A 23221-nucleotide genomic window follows, 5' to 3' on the forward strand; every position below is an offset into this window, starting at 1 on the left:
CACCTCTGTTTCTCACACACAGAAAGATGAAACTGAACACCCCCAACCAGGAAAAAAATTACTTATTATTTTGATAGCTATTTTTTCATATCCCAATTGAACCTGAGGGGGAGTTTTTAAGGAAAATAAATTTCACATTTCTCACCAAGAAGCCAAACAGAACTGCAGGATTCAGAACAAAACCAATGAATTTATAGGTACTTCAGCTTGTTTCAGTCAAGTTTAAATATTTCTTCCTTTTCCACCATTTCAAGGAAAGCAATAAACATCAGCAAGCAAACAATCCTGTCTGACATCACTTACTGGTCAAATTTTATCCCCAGGTTTCTGCATGAGCTTATACAAGGGTTTTTCCACAGTGCAAGCCCATTTTAACAACATCTGTCAATGACTAAGTCAGAGACATAAAAGACATTAACCCACAAATGAAACATTTCTGTACAGGTAACAATTTTGGGGATTGTTTTCTCTTTGGTGTCCTGTGGTCATACTTCATCTTTGCCTCCTCTTAGCATTAAAAATAAGAAGCTCCAGCATGCAAAGGGCCCAGTGAGAATGTAGTGCCTGGATTTATATGGAGCAGGGCATCACACTGTGTAGGAGCACCAAGAGAGAATTCAAATTAAATTAAATGGGAAGCTAAGTGGGGAAAGCCCTGTGTTAGGCCACTGGCAGGACTTCAGTCCTCAGGGAACTCCCTAGCCTGCTCCCCACTCCTTGTAGCTTTAAACATGAGCTTGTGGCCACCTGGAGAGCCAGCAGGGCTCTCTGTGTGGCTGTGGGGAGAAGGCAGGGCACCACTTCCTTGGCTTTGTGCTGCAGGTGACTCATGCACACACCTGTTTCCTCTGCAGCCTCTCACCTCTCTGCCAGACACACAGGGTTCTACCAAGGAAACCCAGGTGTCCAGAAAAACAGTTCAGGAGATTTGAATTGACCAAATCCTTCACCTTTCCAGAAAGCAAAACTGGGTACAAACCTTTTCCAAGCTTTCCTGTGATAAATCCTCAGGACATCACATGCCTGATGCATGCCTGTGAGAGGATTTGCTTTTATGCAGCCACACAGATGTGCAGCATGAAGGAGCAGGGCTCATGGCACACTTGGGAAAGGAAAACCCCTCAAAGGGCATTTTCCCTGCCCCACACTACTGCTGGGCTTGTGAGCTCTTGTACACACACAGATATTTGGTCTTCTAGTACAAAATGCACCCTTCTAATCTGCTTGAGCCAGCAGTGTCCTCCTGCCCCTTCCCCCCTATTTGCTGTGATTTACTTTACAGAAGGCTTCAGAATCCAGCCAACACACATCACAAAATTGGTGGGAAAAATCATGATTCATTAATTTTTTTCAATTAATCAAGTTCTTAATTTTACCCAGGAGGTCATGCCTTGAGATTCTTTCAGACCATTGCAAAAGAGAACAAGCTGGCTGGGAGCAGTAAGCACCATCTGAGAATCCTCCCATAGCTCAGGCTGTTTACTTTTCAGTTTCACTCACCATCACCCAAGCACATGTCTCTTTTCCCCCAAATCCTTTCAGCTGTTTCTTCCTCCGAAGCTGACTTCCAGGGAAAGCTCTGGAGATCCTTGCCTTCAGAGCAGATTCACATCCTGATTTCTCTTCCCTCTGTGGACAAAGAATGGAGCAGGCTGAGGTCCTTCTACCCCACAGCTTGCTTTTGGAAGAGGCATGTGCCTGTGATTCTTTCCATCTCTGCAGGCTTTCCCAAAGCCCCAAGATTTGGAGCTGGGGTCTTGCAGCAGCACAACTGCAGGATGGGAGAGCTGATCAGAGAGATAAAAGACATTAGCTCACAAATGAAACATTTCTGAACAGGTAGCAATTCTGGGGATAGTTTTCTCTTTGGTGTCCCATGGTCATACTTTATATTTTCCCTAGCCTATTTTTATACTATAGATTTCACCCCAGGAACTTGGTGCAGGCACTGGCACCACATGGCAGCATGTCACAGCTTTCTGGGGTGAGAAGTCCCCCAGCAGCAGGCTGGGAACTGCTGTCATTCCAGAAGTTTCTGAGAAACCATGTTGGAAGGAAAAAACCCCAGGAGTTTCAACAATCTCCAGCATTTTCCAGTCTATGACATTTGTACACGGAGGGACCTTACCCACACAGCTGGCCCCAAGCTGTAACTATATCAAGCCACTCACATGACCAAGACTTTGCAGGATCTCAGCCTCAGGGGCTACCAAGAGCCCAGCAGGCCTGAGAGGCTGACAAAAAGGCTCTCACAGCTCACATCCAGGATCAAAACACCACTTACTAGAACAAAGCACAGATTAAGCGATACCAGCCCAGATGAGACAGACCCCAAATAAGTGCAAATAACATATTTTTCTGCTGCCAGAACACCATCATGGGATTTGCACGTGGCATCTCTTCCTGCAGAGGCTATGGAGAAGTGATTCCCCTATCTGCCTTGGAATTCCCCCAGGAAAGCTGGCCTGGCTGGCAGTGTAGGGTGCCTAACTTCCAGACTATTAAATTACACTGCAATCAATGCAACTCAAGAATGTACTTAATTTTAAGTAAACACCTACAGACTGTGATGAACTAGGATGCTGCATTGCTCAGTGCACTTTGGCTGATTTGTTCACCAAGGCAGTACCTCAGAGGGACAGAAATCACAGAAACCTTCTAAAAGCTGCAAGGATACCTTAAACAAAGGGAAGGCTGTTGCATTTAGATTAAAATGACCACATTTTCATGACCCAGTTTCTTAGGCCCTTACAGAGATAATGCACTCAAAGTGACTCTTTTATAAACACCTAAGCTGGATAAATGAAAAGGAACATATAAACCAAGATCTTCCATCACTTGCCAATACAAGATGCATTATTGCCCCAGGCCTCAGAGAGAACTGCAGCTTTGCATTCCTGCTTTTAGTTAAGCTAATGAGGAGAAGAAGGAAGAGAATGTTTGAGGTGGGCTCTTCTTCCTTTCATCTGAAAAGTGGTTACTGAGCAGTGCAAAGCCTGTGCGAGCTCAGTACGGCAGTGCCTGAGTTCCCAGAGACAGCCCTGCTGAAAGGAGAGGTGAGTTCTGCCTATATCCTCCCTGGAAGCTGGTTAAACACTCACTTAACAGAGGGCCCTCTGAACAGGGGATGTGGCTTTGCACTGGGGAGAGTTGGCAAATGCTTCTCAGTTGCCTGTTTTATTCTCCTCTTGTTTCGTTGCAAACCATGAGGCTCCTCAGGAAGGCTCAGGCTCACAGACACTTTGTGCCTCTGATGGTTTGGCTGCCTGTTCTTCTCACCAGCCACGTGCCAGCATGACTCCATGGTGCTTTGGGGGAGCTGGATGGGGAAGCAGACTGCAGCTGCTTCTGAAGGATATAAATATTTTTTGCACTCGAGGGGCTCCAGCCATCCAACAGGGTCAGGGACACCTGGGCTCTATTCCTGGCTCTCCTGCAGACCTGCTGCATTGTTTCGCTCCTTCCAGTGGCTCTAAATGAAGACCTTTTCCTGCCAAATTTGTTTTCTTAGGTGTGAGGCTTCCACTTGAAAATTTGAGCCACAGCAAGGAATTTGGGGTGATGGGACTGGCCTGTGAATTTGATCCATTCATTTGATAACAAATCCCACAAAAGCCGTTGCACTGGCAAACACCACGAATGGCTCACAGGCCAACCTTACTCACACCATTTACCAGTTAGCCATCTGCTCCCTTCAGATATTATTTTATGGCTTTCCTTTGTTTTCACTAAGGCCCAAACAGGAATGAAATTGTGGGTCCTGTAGCTGGCCCTTTTAAATAAATAGTCCTGCCATCACTCTAATAAGTTTGACAAGTTGGTCACAGGCCCTGGGCAGGAAGCTAATAAACTTCAAGTTGCTTTTCTATTGTTTTCCTAAAACAATTTGACTTCCTTTCTGATAGCCTCAAATTCCTTCAATAAAAATAGAGTAGCTGGGAGCCAGAGGAAGAGCTGAACCCGAGCCAAGCTGTGCTCACAATGCCGCCTGCGTAAGATCACATTTTATCCTGATCCACGAAGACCCTTTAAAAGAATAGCAGGCAGACAGCTGCCAGTGCATGTCAGGAACAGCTCAGGAGTGAGTCTCCCCCAGCACTGGTCCTCCAGGCTGGAGGGGATGTCCAGGCAGTGAGACAGTGTCAGAGCACAGGCTGAGCTCCTGCCTGCCCGCAGTGTCCTCCCTCAGCCACTTCAGGATCTCTTCTGGGAGCCCAAGGCTGGCACAGAGCCGGGCTGTGCTAAAGCTCACCCGCCCTTCCGTCAACTTTACCTGCTCCTCTCTCTACCTGTGCAGGCTCAGCAAAAAAGAGGTAAAGGTCTGTTCTTTCTTTTCTTCTTTTGGAAACATATCTATGAATATATGTATACACACATATTGCTGTCAGGCAGCAATTCATCCAGCTGGAAGTTTGCAGGACAAGATGAATGTCTGGTGGCTAGGTAGATGAGGACTCCTTGCTTTAAAATGATTTGCTGATCCTTTGGACACATCCTTTATGTTCTCCACGGTCTGGTTCCTCCACCTGTAAAACAAGGAGGGTGTTTATAGGAGCTGCAATTTCATTATCATCTGCAAAGCACTTCTCAACTACTCAGAGATGCTGCAGAGTTGAGAAGTGGAGGCAGGAGGGGTGAGAGGGCAGCACTTTGTTTCCAGTAACATAAAGCTGACAGCTGAGCATTTACTTTGGGATAGATGGCAATTTCTCATCAGTGAGATGAAAACTTTTGCCAGTTTTTCTTGCTGAAAACTTTACTGGAAAATGAGTCTGACACAGAGTGATATTTCACAACTGGCTGTTTCTTGTTTCCTCTTTTCTCACTCTGTGCTGGTATGGTACTCTGGGTTAGGAAGATGAAAACATCCATCCATATGGAATACTTTGGGATTTTTACTAAATGAAGAACTGTAACTATAAAACTGTTCTTATTCAGGGGCCTTTGCTACTCTTCCCTTGGGCCCAGCCTGTCCTTGGGAATTTGCCTCTTGCTGGAGGATGCCTTCAAACTGTCTCCAGAGGTCTAATGTATAACAGAGAACTTCCCTCTCTGGCCTTCTCTTTCAATCATATCCGTGCATGGGGATTTGAGATAAAATGTTCCATCAGGAAGGTACCATCCTTTGGTGATTTGGAGAAGGTACTAAGGTGCTTTAGAGAGCTGCCTGTCCAGCATGGAACATTATAAAGAACCAGAATGAGTGCAGTGCTGTGGCCAGGAGATGAACTCAGCCACTGTTGGGTGGTGGGTTTTTTTCTGACATTTCCCAATGCAGCAAACCTGATGTCCTCCTCAAGGACAAAAGTCCTTCAGACAATCTCTTTCAGTTTTCACATCTCAAGAGAGCATCCAGCTGCACTTGAAACAGCCTTCCAGCAAAGCCAGATGCTCTGGGAGCACCAGTTTTTTGTGAAGAAGCTCTTTAATATGTGAGCTCTCATCTATACTACTGCATATCTGCAGACCTTCTCCATGCATCCTCCTGGCTTGCTCTTTTTGTTTGTTTAAATCTCAGGCACAGAGTGAATCCCTCCATTAAATATCCATGGGATCAGTGCTGAAAAACTCATCGCACAAACTTTGCTCCAGATTTACCTGGCTTTTGTGTGCAAGGGTGCAGTTCTGATAAGGCACTGAGGCCAGTACAGGAAATAGAATGAAAAAGGGTCCTCTTGGCTTATCAGGTTCAATCCCTCTGAATAACGGGCAAGTACAAACCAAATGGCCTTTTCTAAACTTACTAAACTCTGTCCTAAATCTCATTAGGTTTCCACCCTAACTTGTGCTGCTAAAATGCTGTTCCAGCACCTCCTTGCCTGCTCTGTTGCTTAGAAACCTTCTGATTTCCAACCTAAATTCATTCATGGCCAATTTATATCTATTTATTCTTGTGCCACATTGTCCTTTAGCTTATGTAGCTCTGCTCTCTCCTGAGCACTTACTTTCCCAGCCCCCAATCCCTAAAAGTATTTATAGGCAGCAAATCTCTCCTCTCTTAACCTTTGTTCTGCCAGACTAAGTAACTAAGCTCCCTTACAGTATTCACCCTGCAGGCACATCACACCGTGGTTTAATTACTCTGTGTAGCTGCACTAGCATGAAATTCAGTGCAAAATAATTAATGCTGAAAAGCTCAAACTGGTAGCACATCTATTTTCAAATCAGCTCAAATATCTCTGTGCAGTCCCTGCTGTGACTGATAAGTAAACACGCTGTTGGCTGAGACACCTTCCATCCCTCTGGCCACCCCACTGCCTTCCTCTGCACCTGCTCCAGGCTGGATATCCTCCTTGCATGTGGGGAAGCAGCACTGCAGACACTATTTTGGAGAAGTCTCATGCTCTTGATGACATTACTTCCACTCACTGCAACTGGAGATGCTGCTACATCCTCAAAGTTTGCTTGCCTTTTTCACCACTGTGTAGCATTGCTGGTTCCTCCTCCTTTGAGCTTTCCCCATCTTTCTCCATCTCTTTCCCCTGGGAGATGGAGATTCCTGTTACTCTTCAAACAAGTTCCTAGTGTGTGACTTTGCACTCTCCCACTTAGCCTCACCTTGATCCCTCCAGTCACAAAGAACCTTCAGCTCTGGCAGTGCTGGAATTCACCTCTGCCCTCACAATACCTCCCAGCTTGGTTTCACCAGCAGATTTCATTAGTGTTTCTACATTCTGTGCCAAGGTAATTAACAAAAATATAAAAAAAAAGATCAGTCCTAAGAGCAATCTTTAAGCAGCCTCAAAGATAATTTCCCTTCAACCTATTAAGGAACTGGTGTATCAATTCTGTCAGTCTCTTACTCACTTGAGGATTTATTTAATAATCCCTGTCTTCTTCAGCTGAATCTTCTACACTAATTTGCTTCTTCTGGGACACCATATCATACGGTTTACTGAACTCCAGGTAGATAAGGGCTGCTCTGTTTCTTTTACCTAGGGGGTCAGGAATCCTAATCCAAGAAAGCTCTTAAGTTTTGATCAAAAGATAGCACATGTTGTTTTATTTTCCCTTTCCCTCCCAGTTTTATTTCTGCTTTCCTTCAAAATGCATTGCACAGCATCACAAACTGCTGTGATCTGCAAGCTGCACATGGCAAGCTGTCAGCTGCTCTCCTCATTCCCACTGTCGGGGACAGCATTCTCTTCCACTTGCTCTCCTCCCTTAAGTCAGACAAGTTTTGCATAACTCTTGGAGAGGGGAGTCAAAACTCTTTTTCCCTGATAAAGATTGAGCAAACCAGCTATTTTTCTAGCTGACGGGCTGGAGAAGCTGGCAGGACTCCTCTGTTTTCCCTTGAAGAGGGTGCAGTAGAGAAGGGGTGACACACTGAGGGGCTGGCTGAAGCATCCATACAACCTCTCTACTCCTCTTTCTGTCTTTTGCCTCCCTGTCTGCCTTCTCCCATTTCCTTTTCATGCATCAAAACCCAAAGAGTTACCACTAGCACCAAAACAGAAAGGGCTCTCAACAGGTACCTCCTGTGCATCATGCATGCGTTAGACAGAAACCTTCCTCCCTCCCTCTCACATTCAGACTGTACCTGCTGGATTCAGGATTACCTCTGTGTGCCGCTCAGGAACAGCCCTTGGGCAGGAAACACAGGGGAGTGAACAGGGAGAATCAGACCTGATCACCCTGAGTGCACAGCAAAGTGTCAGCCACACAGGGAGGTGAGTGCATTTCAGACAGCTCTCTCACAGGACGTGTCTCTCTACAGCATGTGAAAAACACTTGACAAGCCTTATCCCTAGCCTATCCCAAAGCCATCTGTGAGCTGGACCTGTATTATTAACACCTTTTTTTTGGACACTTCTATGATGAATTCCTTGACAATCTCACTGGCATAAAATCAACATGAGTTTACATAATAATGCTTCGTGGAAATTACAAAGACAAAAAGCTGGAATGATATTCTCCTTCCTGTGAATTTCCATTGCAGATACACAACTGCCACACAGGAGAGGGAGAAACAACTCCAGAAACATTTCCATTTTCTTAAAAGCCACAGAAGGGCTTTCAATAAAGTTAGAAATGAAGCAGCAGGTGACTATACATGTCTCCATACAGGAGGTTACTGAGCTGCTGTGGGAATTTACTGTGCACTCTTTGTCCTGCATCTTACACTGACCATCAGTGAGGATACAGCCCTCCTGGAAAAGAGTTGCACTCCTAACTTCAGAGTGAGATTGTCCACACAGGACATGTTTCCAGAGATAGCCTCTGCACACAACTGTCCCTTTGTAGACTGGCTTTCAATCTGGTGACTAAAGGAGGTGGTAAATTAGAAAAAGAAATTATTAGAAGAGTTTCCAGTGTTGTGTTTTAGTCCCAGGACTGCTTTTGTTTCATGATCTGCACTCACTGATGCATAGAGACCACCAGGCAATGCTCGGGGTGGAGATATCTATCCTGGGAAGGATTGCTGGAGGGATAACAACCAAAGCTTGTGTGCAGCAAGTTGGTTCTCAGGTCAGCAGAGTCTTCTGTGCAAATCTCGCTCTCCTGCCACAGATTCTTTGAGACCTTTATCAAAGCCAGAAGGCATCTCTGATTCTGTCTCCTCGCTGGACCATTCCTGATGTGCAGGAATCAGAGGCTCGGCTTGACACACACATGAAATACAAGACCTTCAGACACTTGATATGTCAAAAACATTTTTAAGAGAGGCCCAAACACTCATGAGTCTGACTGTGTGTGCAGGGAGGTGGTGGTAGGGTGGTGTGACAAAAAACACCTCTCTTGACAGGCAGATTATTCTCTACTTATCAGTAAGGGGGCATGTAAAAAGTATCTGGGAGGCATTTGGTGCCCTTTAGGACAAGGCTGCAGCTGTGCTGGGCCCCTGGTCCAAGCCAGCAGAGCAAGTTCTGTGTGATTTGAAGAGGTGGAAGACCCTGCTCCACGTGAACTCTGCTTTGCCAGATTAAGCTTGAACGAGTCAGAAATATGTCCTCTGTCAGTTGAATTGTCTTTTGTCTTGTGTGGAAAAAGCTTTCCAGGGTCTGGCTGGTGTAACTGTGGGGCAAGGCTGTCTCTTTTCATTTGGGGAAGGCTTAGAGTGTTATCTGTGGGAAGATGTGCAAAGCAGCAGTGGGAGCAGTGGCTGGAAGGGACTGCGCGAAGCCAGCAGCGAGTGCATCCTGTCGGCATGAGGAGGGTGGCACAGGGAGAGGCTGAGAATGAGAGGGAGGAATGAGATCCATGGTCTTTAAAGGAAAAACAACAGGAAACCAGGTTTGAAAATAGAAAGATTAGTCTGGAGGGGGTGGGAGAGACAAGAAAAGTAGGTGAAGAAAGAAGAGGGGGAAAGGCGGAGAGGCAGTGGGGAAGACAGAAAGTGACACAGAAAGGGGGTGGAGAAAAAGTGAGGAAGAGAGAGAGAGAGAACCATATTAAAGGAATAAAACGAAGCAACTGAGGAGAACAAGGAGTTCAACTTCACTACAAAAAGGGAAAGTGCTAAAGCAAGAAAAGGAGACTGAAGACAAGACCCTGGAAACCAGGTAAGCAGCCAAGAGGGGGAAATAATAGAATTGCAGAAGTGCCGATGGTAGATGAAGTTATTACACTCAAGGGGAAAACAGCATGAGGGGAAAAAGGGATTTGGGGAGGCAGGAAAAGAAGGATGGCCAAAAATTAACTTAAGAAATTTACTTTTTCTTTCATTTTCTCTGTAAAACATTCCCACTAGTAACATGGTGAGCTTGGGACATTTTAAAAATTAAATTGTTTTACCACAGGCAGCTACAGAATTAAGAAGTAACTTCCCTGTGATGAACATAGATACCAATAGATTCCAATGTATAGGGAAGCACGATAAGAGCCCCAAACATCCTCCCTCAGACAGTATAAGGTGCAAATTGCCATTTCTGTCAGATCCCATTTCAACACGCTGTCAAGCTGCTCGGGGGACAGTGGTGAAGGGAACTCTTACCTAGGAGAGGCTCTGGGGTATAAACGCTTTATCAAGTGTCTATATTCTGAAGTGCGCAGGATGCTTCCAAAATACTGCAGTTTCTTTTCCTTGAGAGTACTGTGTCCTGGCTGGTGTGTGACATGGAGCCTGGGAATGTAACTCCAGAGCAGAGAAGTGCCTTGCTGGTATCTCGCAGTCACACGTTCTGTGCGCGCCGCCAGGGAATGAATGCCTTTCTCCTCCATCCCCGCACTGCCCGTGGCAGCCTCAGCAAGGAGCCACGCAGACCTGAAGGGACAAATGTCCTCTCCCACACCAGCAGCTGCTGCTCTTTTTATTTGCCTTCCTAACTTTTCCCCTCCCTTTTTGTACTTGGAATAGTTATGCAATTACATTTCCGTAATTTAACGCTGCTTTTTCAAAGAATAGCTCACCTTGAGAATATGGTACCCCTGGAACACACCCACCTGGAAAGAGGCAGTCTCAGTTGAGTGTAAAGGTTGCTGACTAATTGCCACCTCAGATCTGTGGTGGCTCCTTTGATTTCCTGAAGGCTGCCCATTTGTCGTATCTAAGGAGCTTTGTGGCATTCTGGTTTTAACAACTTAGGTAAACTGAGGCAGAACCCCTGTCCCTCAAGTGCCGTAACAACCTTTAGATGATCATATAAGTGGCTTTTCTGGACAAACCTCAGCTAAAAAAGTCCTGTGCTGAATAAGCCTTAAGCATTGAAGTCTCCCTCCATGATAATAAACCTATCAAAATTCCCTGGTGAAGCAGTGTGGATGAAAGTTTTCCCCTACTGCTGCCTATGTGTTCCTCTCTTTAAAGAACTTCATGCATGTAACATGTGTGTTATATGTTGTTACGATATGTGTGTGCAGGTAGGAGCAGCTTAAACTGTTATTCAGAAGCCTCACAGTATTCAGCATTTGTACCAGGAGCCAAAAAATTCTGCATTTGCTGCTATTTTCAAAATCTACTCTGAGAAAAGCACACATTTCTAACTTTGTTCCCCTTTTCCTTGGGAGCAGAGCAATACTTTAGGAGAATTCCTGAGGCTTCAGGGTTTAAAATACTCGTCAGGCTCTTGTCACTTGGGAACTATGTTAAGTATTCCTGTTACTATAAGTATTTGGGGGTGGTTGTTGTTGGTTTTTTTTCCCACTCAGCAGTATATATTATCACAATATTTTTAGTATTATATGTGCATTAAAAAATTTAAGCTCTGACGGAAAACACAGTACTTCATACCTTAGCTTCTCTTCTCTTTTTGACCTTCAGACAGATTTCACACATTCTGCACACATTTGCCCACTTTCTGACTTATCTTGCAGCATTGAAAATAGACAAGGAGGAATGAGTAATTCAGCACTACCCCATGCCATTAGGGAGCACAGTTTGGAGACTGCTCCAAGCTTTGGGTGCTGTTGTAAGAGGCACAAGGATAGAGGCTTAAAATTAGAAATAATTCCCAGAAGACAACAGAAAGACCTACGATATTTGGGGGGAAATCAATTTTATTGCTATTGATAAGCAACTGAGAGATCTCTGTTGGCAATACTCAGCATGCTAGCTCTTCCCTGAAACAAAGAAATATTCATGGCACACAGCATGCAATGAGCAGAGAGATGCACGCTTTTAAGTCTCTCTAGTGTATCTTTGAAGAGGGGTCAGGGGGTTTTAATGTAAGAACCACGGGGTTTACACTTATATTTCTGCCTTTCTCCACTTTTTATGTCATTATGGACATGCTTTGAGAATGGCTGAGAATTTCCATATGAAACTGCTCTCTCTTAGAAGCAGAAAAGCTGACAGATGCCTTGGTCAGGGCACAGGGTGGCTTGGAAAGTGAAACAGTCTGGCAAGGGTGATGCCTGCAGAGCTCCAGGGTCTTCTACTGCACTCAGATGTCTGGTGAGGAAAGGAGGGCATAGTGGGATGGAGAAAAACTGCCTCCAGTTTGTAATCAGATAAAGCTATCCAAGAGGACTGGGGTTAATTCTTGCTTCTTAGTCCAATTTCCTCTGTCACGATGAGACAAATCACTTAAGCTACATTTCCCCACAAATGCCCATTTCTTGTCTTTTGGGTATCTGACTTCTACATGTGGTGCAACTGGTGGGAGTGATAAACTCTCCCACTCCAGCACAAACCAGACAGAGCTCTGCTTTGAATACACATTATACACACTGCTAAGTACGCTGGGGGAAAAAGCACCAACAGATTAACCACATCACCAAAGAGCTTCCAAAATTAATGAACAGTTTTTATCTTAATCTCTCACTGCCTTAGTCCCTCAGCTGCACAGCTGATCTAACACCATCTCCTCACCTCTGGGTGGTAATGAAAGTAAGTAGATTTATAATTGTGAGGAGATCAGATACTGTTGTGATGAAAGCCATGGAAAACCCATGAGGAAACTAATAATTCTGCCTTTAGAACTGGACTTGAATAATGTACAGTAAATGAGGCACAGGCCACCCACTGAACAATGAGGAGAAAACAAAACATTGAATAGCTGCTGTTCAAGAAAGCCCCCGCCAGGCTGGCACAGAACAAGGCAGGCATCCTGTGCAAAGAATGAGGTGACAATGTGAGGATGTGGTTAAGGACTCCAAGAGGCACAGGCACAAAGAGATTGAATTAAGATTACTGAGAACAGTAACCCTAACAGCATTTCCTAACTCCCTACTGCTGGGCTTTGCCAATTTAGTATTAGTTGGTTTCAAAGGGGGGTGTGTTTTTGTGCATATATATATATATGGTACATACACTTGGTACAAAAAATAATCCGCTCACACAGCCAGACTGAGGCAAGGATACAGCAATGAGGCTGGAGTGTGAAAAGAATCCCACAGATTTTTGGAAAGAAGGAAGAAATGAGATTTGACAAGGTAGTAATAAGTGGGAAATAGATAGTGGCTGAAAATGTTCCCTTTCTAAGGCTGAAAGAATTAGTAATTTGGGTGCTGTATAGAGTTAGCTGGTCAGAACTGCCCAGAAACTGAGGCAATGCTCTCTGGGGGAGCTTGACTGTAGGGAAACCACGGGGAACTGATAGGCAGGGAGATACTGGGTGAGAGGAAGGAAGAAAGGATGGGAAAAGTCTGAATGAGAGCTCTGTCCTTCTCCCATTACCTCTCCAGTCTGTTTTATTTCCACACTATAATGAGTTGCATCTCATGCAGTCTGTGCACAAGCCTAAAATCACATGGGCAGGTTTAATTGCTGCTATATTGTGCCCAGTGTGAGGCCTGCCATCCCTGCACACCTCCTTACACCAGCCTTCCCCACAGACTGAGCAGTGCTTGAGATCAGCTTCTCTCAGCAGAGCTCAGGGACAGCTTTTACTGCAGCAGCCCCCAAATTTCTCAGCTTGTTTTTGTTTTACAGAGCTCCCTATGCTCTCTTTGCCTGTCTCCTCACCTCTGTTTTGCCCAATTTAGTGTCTTCTGCAAATTCAGAATCCCAAGAGAATTAGAAGATGCTCCCTGCTTTTTAAATGTAAGCCTGGATACCACTATCACATAACTATTTTATGCCAGCTTTTCAAAGATAGTGGGATTAATTCATCCCTCAGCTTGACTCGTCTGAGTTCAAGGTCTCTTCTGTTCTTGGTCTCCTGACACTACATCAGGCAGAGCTTGGCCCTAATTTTTGGATAGATGAAAGCACATGGGGAGGAATAGCATTAGATGTTCTGGACAGACCACTAATAAAAATTCAGCTGACTGGGAGTCTGCACCTCCCATTATCACTTCAGATGAAAATATTCTACATATTATTATCATCTGTGTGTGTAACACATCCCTGATGTACACACTTGAAGGTGCTGAGTGATTCCCCTCTGTCTGTGTCCCTGTGTGTGCAGCAGGTGACGGGTCATTGAACTCCCTTATCTTCTCACCCACTCTCTTTTTCGTGAACTCCGAGAATTTTCCACATTTGGAGAGGAGGGGGAAAGCACACCTCGTCAAGAATAACAAGCTGTCTGCAACTACAAGTAGGGTCTGTGGTCTGGATACCAGTGTGACCCTTCCAGAATTCACTGTGAACTTGGGAGGAGCAGAAAGATAAGAAACATTGGATGTCTGTGTTGTAGGACAAGAGCTGTTAACACAGAGCTCTTCTTCTCCCATGAGATTTCAACTCTAGAGTCAAAGTCACTCTGATACTGACTCAACACAGGACTTTGAACCCAAGAAACTAGAATGGAACCTGTGCAAACATGTCAATTATTTTTCTTTAAAAGCATAAGTACAAAGTTATTTATTCCAGGTTCATGTGCAGATCAGAGCTACAAATTTGGCTAAAGAACTGGCCTGGTTCAGGCAGAAACTTATCATAAGCATATGTGTGCACATATGAAGCCAGAGAGATGGTGTTTGGACAAAAATGCCTAATAGGCTGTTGCTTGTCAATGTATATCCATAGGAAGGAGCCAGTGCCAGTAAGCTCTGAACAAAAAGATACCTGCTGAGGTGGGCTTGAACACCACAAATCCTCTGTAATCCAAAGCACTGCACCCACTCTGCACAGTGCACTTCTAACTCTATTCATCATTCAATGCTGTAAGCCTCGTGTCCCCACAATGCAAAACAAAACAAAACAAAACAAAACAAAACGCCTCTGGTTCTGCCAGGTGTACCTGCTATAGAAGGGCAGCAGGACAGGGTTTTCTTTCAGGTAACCAAGTCAGTGTTGTCTGAGGGCGCAGGAGAGAAGGGCTGTGGTCTGTAGAAACAGATGTGCAGTAGAAGCAGTGTTGTGTTGCTGTCATGAGGTTTAAAAGGCAGTGCTGTGTAGAAAAAAGGACACAATCTTGCAAGTCACAACCTCTGAGCTCTGTCCCCAAACTGACCCTGACACAGTGACCTCAAACAAGCAGTTTGTCCCTTCTGTACCCCAGTGATCCCCATCTGCAAGACAGAGGGGACAACATCTGCACTGCATGGGATGCTGAGGCTACTCACAAGGGGCTGGAGATCCTAAAGTAAAGCAGCATTAACCAACCTCCAGTGCAGAGCTTGAAATGTCCTTCCCAAGTGCCTACAGCTGTGAGTGCACAGTTTGGCACTGTGGGCTCCACTCCTGTCTGGGTTCAGCCTAACAAGGGTCACCACAGGGCAAAGATCTCTGCCCGCTCACCCACCATGAGCTGTTGTGCCACGTGCTGGCCAGGACCTGTATGAGACAACATAGCTGGAGGCAGGAAAGCCACAAGCAATTCCTGACCATGCCCCAGCCAGCCTGGATGCCCCACTGCAGTGTTACTGCTCACGTGCCCAGCACCCAGAGGGGACAGCTGCCTCCTCGTTCAGCAGCTTGGAGGGGATGCACTTCTTGCTTGGCATCCACAAACAGCCACATGTCTGGAATGTGAGCTTCTTAAAACATCCTGGGCCCTCCACTTCGTTGTGAAATCTCATTAATTCCCAGAGACACACATTTGTACCTGATTGAGCAAATCCCAGAGACTGGGCAAAAATGTAATGTCTTTGAATCCGATACTTTCGCCCTCCCTGGGAACTGTGCTTGCCTCACACAAAGGAGCCTTCCTTGGAGAGCCTCTCCACGTGCCCCTGGGATCTGCCATGGGGAAGAGGTGAGCCCAGCAAGGGAGAGCAGAAACACTGTTATAATCAGACTCTCCACTTTATTTTAGAAACATCCCGCAGAGATGGCGACCTCCTGTCACCTTCCTTGTGGGAAAAGCTAGCTTGAAGTGTTGAGCTCAGCTATTTATATCCCTGCTGATAGTCTTGCCTGTCTTCTGAAGAGGGGAAAACTTTCTTCCTAGCCACCCTCAGGGAAATAAACTCATATAAGGTTGATTGCACAGGAACAGCCCTCCTGGCTCTCTGCTGTGGATTTGCTAGCTGTTCATCAGAGCCCTGGCTAACTCCAACCAGAACGAGCGAGCAGCAGCGATGTGAAATGCTCTCCTGTCCTTCAGAGCACGTGGCATCACCAAGAGGATGGGCAAAACTGCTCAGAGGGCAACAGACACTTCCCCTCCCGCAGATAAAGGTAGTGCAAAAAAGGAATGGCAGAGAGCAGCCTGTGGCTGGCGAGCCAGCCTGGCGTGCTAGCAGGTGCCGTCCCTGCCGGGGTATTTTTATCGTGGAATTTGGCAGTCACGAGGCAGCCCGGAGCTGAGCAGACTCCATGCTTGGCCTGTGGGGTGATGCTCAATTTTCCTCAGCTTCAGTGGCACTGCAGGTGATGATTGAGCAGGGCTGGCCATGGTGCTGGGTTAGTGCCAAGCTGCCCTGGTCTGTGTCGCACACGCTTCTCCCAGTGCCAGGGTCCCGTGACAGCGCCCAGCTCCCATGGGGATCCAACAAAAAACTGCCAGCAAAAAGCATGGAAGGGCAGTGGCACAACCCATGACTGCTCCTGAATATGCATGACCCTGCTGCCAAGACTGTCTTCTACCAGGTGCTGAGACCCCACAAAAATACCCAGAGGTGATTTTTGCCTGGTCACACCAGAGTGAGATGAGATTTGTCCAACTGAGCCCAAACTAGGAATATAAAAGGCTGCAGATGCTCAGACGCTGAGAGGTCAAAGCATGTGAGGGCAACAGTAGTCTGGGACTGAGGAAAAAGAGCTATATGGAAAATTCCCAAGAATAGTAAAGCTATGAGGAGAAAGGCTAGGTCAGGGGCAGCTCTGCATAGCCAGGAAAAGCTGTCAGGAGGTGACAATCCTTCTTTTCTTGCTGGCAGCAGAGAACTAGATGCTCTCAAAGACCCTTGGTCTGGCGCTGCAAAAATAGCTCGCTAGTAAGTATCAAATGTCTAAGCCAAAAATGCTGCTCTAGGAGGGAAACTCCTTCTCTTGGTTTCCAAAATCTGTTCCCCTGTGGCCACCTACGCCCTTGCAGCAGCCACCTCAGCTCTCTACAAGGCTGTAGCAGGATGATCAGGAGGCACCTCTGAGCAGCCCCTTCTTTAGACAATCTGTGCAGGGGAGGGCAGAGGAAATGTCCCTATTATCTAGCCTAAGCCTCATGACTACCAGCCTCAGATCCTTCTGATTTACAGCCTCTTGAAATATTCTGTGCATGTGTGAGACAGGTAAATTTCTGTTCTTCTTGCATCCGTTAACATTTTTTATCTCTGGATTCCTCTTGCATTTATGTTTGCTTTACTTTGTGTCCTGCACATCCTGATTTTTACAATTTACAAGTGTCTAGGCTTAGTAGCCATCCCTGGGGAAAGCAAGCTGTTACAAAACCCCAAACAACCTGCACGCAGTAGAATGGATGGGAAGAGGGGCTCAGTTTGTGATTGTACTTCCCTGTGGCAGTAAGTAAAACCAGCCTTTGCACAGCCAGGGAGAACTGTGTTCATATTTACACGGCCAAGCAAGGTGAAACAAGAAAAGGCATGTGTAAACAACATAAACTCACCTGGAAAAGTGCTGCTTTGTAAGGAATATTCCACACATACAGCTGTGCTACAGCACAGTGATGTTGGGCACACATAACACTGAGCTGTAGGCAGCTGGTTGCCTTCTCTGCACTCTGGGGGAAAAAAGCAAACACGCTGATCTCAGTGCCACAGTCTGTAAATATTTCCCATCACTGATTTATCTGCCTGTGTTTAATCCCCTGGTGCTCCTGGAATGAAGCCATATGCTAATCTCTCCAGAATGCAGTAACTGCACCAAAGCCGTTTCAGAAGGTAAGACAGACCCACACATTCACCAGCTTCCACCAGTGCAGACGAGAGGAGTCAGAAAGACCAGCTGAGTTCCTGTGTTACTGCTCCTCCAGCTCTGGGCTGGCAGCAGACCAAAGCTTCTGCATATGCCAAGCAGCCACCAGGATCTCCATCAGCATGATGGCAGCATGCCTGCCAGGGCAGGAAAGGGCCAAACCCCATCCTTTGCTTCCTGTATGTCCTCTCTCCCTGCTCACATGGCTTCTGACAGGTAGTGGGATAGCAAGTGGCCACTGCCCTGTCTCCATTCCTGAGCAATCCTCACCTTCCCCAGGGCAGCCCTCAGCAGCACCAGGAATTTGAAGATTCAACTTTTGATCTTTGTCCCATCCATCCTTGCAGCTGGACACAGCACAGGAACAAAGCATGGGATGAATTATGGTGTGTGCTGCTACATTAAATTATATCGCTCACATAACTAGAGGAGGGGATATTTTTCCCTCAACAAGTGTATCTGTTCTCCAGCTTTTGCTCACAGGAAATCTACACAATATTGCTACAGTAAATTTTCACCTTTTAACAGTGTCTGCTCTCCACAAATGTTCTTTGCACTATAAAAATAATTGGCTCCTAAAGACAGGACAAGGAACAATAAAGGAGAGTTAACAATTTGGTCCCTGTGGCTTTGGGATTTACCTTGACTAGTGCTTTTAATATTTCATTATGATGATTATTTTTACATTAACTTATTAAAATGCTATTTTCCAAAAGAATGACTGTGGGAGGACATTAGCTCCGAGGTAATAGTGCACACTTTATAGCACCCAGCCCTTAACTCTCACCAGGGAGAGCTTTGCAGTGCCCTGGCAAGGTAAGTATGGTGAGCATAACTGGATCAAATGATTGCTCAAGCACTCCCACAGAGCCCCACAAAAGATGGGCTAAACCCACAGCTCTCTTTTTATCCATCAGGTTAAGTGACTTGGCCAGAAACAGTCTGTCAGAGTCAGAAACAAAACTGAAACAGGCCCTCCTTCATTCCCACTTTGCAATGCTACTCCCAGTCCAGCAAACCTTTCCTGTCATCAGACCCCCTACCAACTGCACTTCCCAGGAGTGCTGGTCCTTGGGAGGCACTTCAAAAGAGGCTTTTTTCTTTGTCTCTTTCATTTGAACTGCAAAATTTTCCTCATAATTTAAGAAAAGCAGAAGGAGCAAGACTCACCATTTAGATTTTGCACCAGTTCCCTCTCAGAGAGGCATGACAAGGTGGCAGCAGATTAGGTTTCCAGAACTGGCACAGCCCACCGAAGCCTTTACACTCCCCTAAACATTTGCAGCTTGTAAATGAAACACTTACATCTGAAAACACTGCAAAACCAAAGCAGAACCTACAGACAGGGAGCAGGTGGGCAACAGAGAGGTTTTTTCTGTGCTTCAGTGGTGGCACTGAGCTCATAAAGGAAACCCAGAGCTACACACACTTCACATTTCAGGTGTTGTGCAGGTATTACACAAAGGCAACATCTGACAGTGCCACTGCTCAGGCTAGGCTGTAGATTCCACTCTTATCTCCCAGGGGATCAGCCCACTAAGGATTTCCCAGAATGCAGTCCACAGGCAGATGAATGCTGCTTTAACTTCCCAGTCCACAGAGGATGCAATATGCAGATCACAGTGAAAGGACTTTCTGAATCAAAAATAAATCTGGCTCACCCACAAGGTTTTGGAAACTCATTTAGCAGGCTGTGGATGAGTTATATATATAAAAAAAAAGATCACTTTTTGTTTCAGTAGCTGAATTTAAAAAGAAAAAGAAATCCCAAGAACAACACAAGGCTTCCAGCTGATGTGAAATACAGTTTTCAGCAAACCAGACCTCATTCATTTCAGGGAAAATGAAAACATTTCCTCTGACACAAAACAAAAAATCTATTTCACTCCCTCCATTACCAGCTGGGCATTTCCTAACCCTCCTTAGAACCACTCTCTGTTTTCTCCCAACAGAAGCTTGCACTCAGCTCTCAAGACTTCTCACCCCTCCTGGTGAGCAGCAATGGGGGAGTGGAGTTTCCTGGGGGACTTCCTCGAGAAGGTCCACAAGCACTCCACGGTGGTGGGGAAAGTCTGGCTGACCGTGCTCTTCATCTTCCGGATGCTGGTGCTGGGAACGGCGGCGGAGTCCTCCTGGGGGGACGAGCAGTCTGACTTCATGTGCGACACCCAGCAGCCCGGCTGCGAGAACGTCTGCTACGACAAGGCCTTCCCCATCTCCCACGTGCGCTTCTGGGTCCTGCAGATCATCTTCGTCTCCACCCCGTCCCTGGTGTACATGGGCCACGCCATGCACACGGTGCGCATGGAGGAGAAGAGGAAGATGAAGGAGGCAGAAATAGAGGCCCGAGAGAACAAAAACGGTGGTGACACCTACTACCAGCAGAAGTGCTCCGTGGCAGAGAAGGAGACTAAGCTGTCTGGCTGGGATGAAGCAGGAGGCCAAATCATACTCAGGGGCAGCCTGCTGAACACCTACGTGTACAGCATTTTGATCCGGACCGCCATGGAAGTGGCCTTCATCGTGGGGCAGTACGTCCTGTACGGGATCTTCCTGGAGACGCTGTACATCTGCCAGCGGGCACCGTGCCCCCACCCTGTCAACTGCTACGTGTCCCGCCCCACGGAGAAGAACGTCTTCATCGTCTTCATGCTGGCTGTGGCAGTGCTCTCCCTCTTCCTCAGCCTGGCCGAGCTGTACCACCTGGGCTGGAAGAAAGCCAAAGAGAGGTGCTCCAGGTCGTACAAAGCCAGCCCCAGCACAGCCCCCGGCAGGCTGGAGTCTGCCCCACAGGCGGACAGGGCACAGATGTACACCCCGCCCCCAGATTTTAACCAGTGCTTGTCGAGTCCCAACGGGAAGTTCATCAGCCCCTTCAGCAACAAGATGGCCTCCCAGCAGAACACCGCCAACTTCGCCACTGAGAGGGTCCACGGCCAGGAGGATGCTGCTGGGGAAGGGCCCTTCATTAAATCCAGCTATGTGGAGAGTCCAGAGGTGGCCAGTGAATGTGCAGCACCTGCCTTCCCCGAGAGCTACTTCAACGAGAAACGCCGGCTCAGCAAGGCCAGCCGTGCCAGCAGCAAGGCGAGGTCGGATGATTTGTCTGTGTGACCTGTCTCCAGCAGGGATGAGGAGAAGGAGCTGTCCCGGCATCCAGTAAAACTTCTGCAAAGTGGACTCCAAACTCTCGCCCTTAACCTCCCTGTTTTAATATCCTCTCTCTATCCTGTCCAGACAGCACCTCTCACAGCTCAAGGCAGGGGCAGCCACAGGCACTGAAGAGAGACATCAGTCTTGGGATATGAAGCCCTCAGCTGTATTTACACCATGGGACCCACAGGGATTAGAGACTCCCCACCCTTAGCCTGGTAGAGCACGGGCCAGCAGACTCCTGCCCAGTGGGTATCCACTGTGACAGTGTATTCAACAGACTGACTAGACCTCTACATCTTCTGTGGTCTCTATTCAACACTCGCAACATCAGCCTGGCAGTTACACTGAGCTGAAGCTTCTCTCACCTGCAGGGAGCAGAAACACACCAGTCGGCTTTCTGAAAGAGAGATTTTTCTCATCTGCTTCATTTTGGCTCTTTCTAATGCTCCCTTTCTCTACCTGAGCCCAGATATTTTATACCAGTTTACCTACACAATAAATCCTACTTGAATTTTTTGACACTGTGTATATAACAACTCCTCCCCATAAATAAGGACATCTGTGATCCCCAGTGCACAGCTGCCTCATGTCTAACATTGGAATCCCTTCCTCATTCCTAAGTCAGCAGAGCAGACTGGCCCCAGGGAAATCACTTAGATGACCAGTTGATGAAGACTGGGTAATTTTCCCAAGATACTTATGTCATCAATCCTAAGCAAGACATCCATCACCAGAAATAGAGACTCTCCTGTGAGAACAGATATCTCACGAGTATCATGTAGAAACAAAGTGGTTTTCCCCTTTTTGAAACTCATCTTTCAAGCAATCTGAATTCTGCTGAAAGGGTGCTGCCAGCTCCCCACTTGAGAGAAAAGCATCCTTGGTTTATCTGCAGAAGAGGTACGGCCTGTGTCTTCTCACCAACCTACCAAAACACTTCAGCATCCTCTGCAAGCAGAGTCCTGCTCACGTCCTGCACATGGTTCAGCTCCTGCCTGCTCTCTCAAGCTTGCCAGCCAGCACAGTCAAGTTATCTGTCCCCACAGCAAGTGTCTGCTCTGCCCCCAGGCCATCCTCTCCACTCCACCCCTAGCACACACAGCGCTGGAAATCACCCATGGACCAGGTGTTTCCACCACTCAGAGCAGCCCCTGGGAGCAAAGGCTGCACTGTGGGTCTGGTGGGTGAGGTCTGCAGGCAGCTCCCACTCCAGATACATTTCCTCAGTGCAGAGCTGACATCCCTCTGTTAAAGATCTGCTAAACAGAGCCAAGCTGCTCCCTGTTGTTTACCCTGCACTGCCCTTTCAGACACAGGCCACAGCTTCCCAACACTGGACTGCACAAGCAAATGGCCTGGGACCAGCTGATGAGGGGACTGAGCCATTCCCTCTCTCAGGGCCACTGAAAGTGAATCCCTGCTCCTGATACACAGCTTTGGTACAGCTCCCTGTACATTTAAATACACATTCACACTCAGATGGGGGAACCATGTTTTTGTTTGTAAGTTTTTATATATTTGTATTTTTTAATCCTGAAAAGACCGTGTGTGTTTTCTTTAACATGAGATTTTAGTCAGTTGTGTCTAGGTTTCTCCTAATAAAGTTCTAACTCCATCTCTCCTTGTGGATGTTTCTCCTCTCACATGGCTGAGAATGAGCTGCTAGCAGGGCTCAGGCTGCCCGCCAGCCTCTGCTGCTCAGAGATCACAAAAATTCCCATTGCCCACAGTGGCAGGAATGAGGGGCGGGTTTGCCAGGGGGATAAATAATAAACATCAGGAAATGATTGATTGACTGGCTAACAGGAACCCCCCAGCTCCCCTGCTTGCTTCTGCATTACCAAGGAAGGAGGAGCTGGTCAGGGAGCAGAGCTTCCATCCTCCTGCAAAGGCTTGCTCCCTGCATCTCCTTGCATATCCCAGCACACCTCTGTTCCCAGAGAGGACAACTGTGATGTGAAGCCAACTCAGCAGGAAGAGGGAAGCAAAACCTGTTCCCCATGCATCTGATTGCTTGTCAATGCAGTAGCCAAGCCCTGAAGTCTTTTTAAGAGACAAGGCCTTGAGAGAATCCACTGCTAACCATCTCTTCAGCAATCCTTTGGGTACTCAGATCTCTCAAGATGTATTTGCCCAGCCCAAAAAAATTCCTTTTCTTCCCTCAGTTATGTCCTTCCTCTGAAATTTATCCTTTGCTCTCCCACTTTCCAACTTTCACAGGCTCCCTCCTTCTGGCCTTGGATCCCCCTGTTCACTCAAAGGAAGTGCCCTTCTTCACTTTCTCCACACAATCTCCCATCCCGTGGGACTCTGCAGGCTGGGAAGCTGGAGACCAGTAAAGTACTGGGTCCCAGCAAGGACCCTGAGAGGGGACATAAAGAATGAATCCAGAATTCAATGAGGACACTGGGACAAGGA

The 23221-nt window shown here is 46.8% G+C and overlaps 1 protein-coding gene across 3 annotated transcripts; it reads left to right on the top strand.

Annotated features, from left to right (window-relative positions):
- Positions 1-4071: 4071 nt before the first annotated feature.
- Positions 4072-22412, top strand: GJA5 (gap junction protein alpha 5). 3 transcript variants are annotated; one of them, XM_030959653.1, is made up of 2 exons: positions 4072-4319; positions 19600-22412. In XM_030959653.1, the coding sequence occupies exon 2, from the start codon at positions 19649-19651 to the stop codon at positions 20759-20761; it is 1113 nt and encodes a 370-aa protein (XP_030815513.1). In that variant the 5' UTR covers positions 4072-4319; positions 19600-19648; the 3' UTR covers positions 20762-22412. The 3 variants fall into 3 exon arrangements, with proteins under 3 accessions (XP_030815513.1, XP_030815495.1, XP_030815505.1); XM_030959635.1 differs by having other exon boundaries at positions 4072-4313; XM_030959645.1 differs by lacking the exon at positions 4072-4319 and adding an exon at positions 9333-9506.
- The last annotated feature ends 809 nt before the right edge of the window (positions 22413-23221 follow it).

The sequence above is a fragment of the Camarhynchus parvulus genome, chromosome 1, assembly GCF_901933205.1.
Source record: "Camarhynchus parvulus chromosome 1, STF_HiC, whole genome shotgun sequence".
Classification (NCBI taxonomy): Eukaryota; Metazoa; Chordata; class Aves; order Passeriformes; family Thraupidae; genus Camarhynchus; species Camarhynchus parvulus.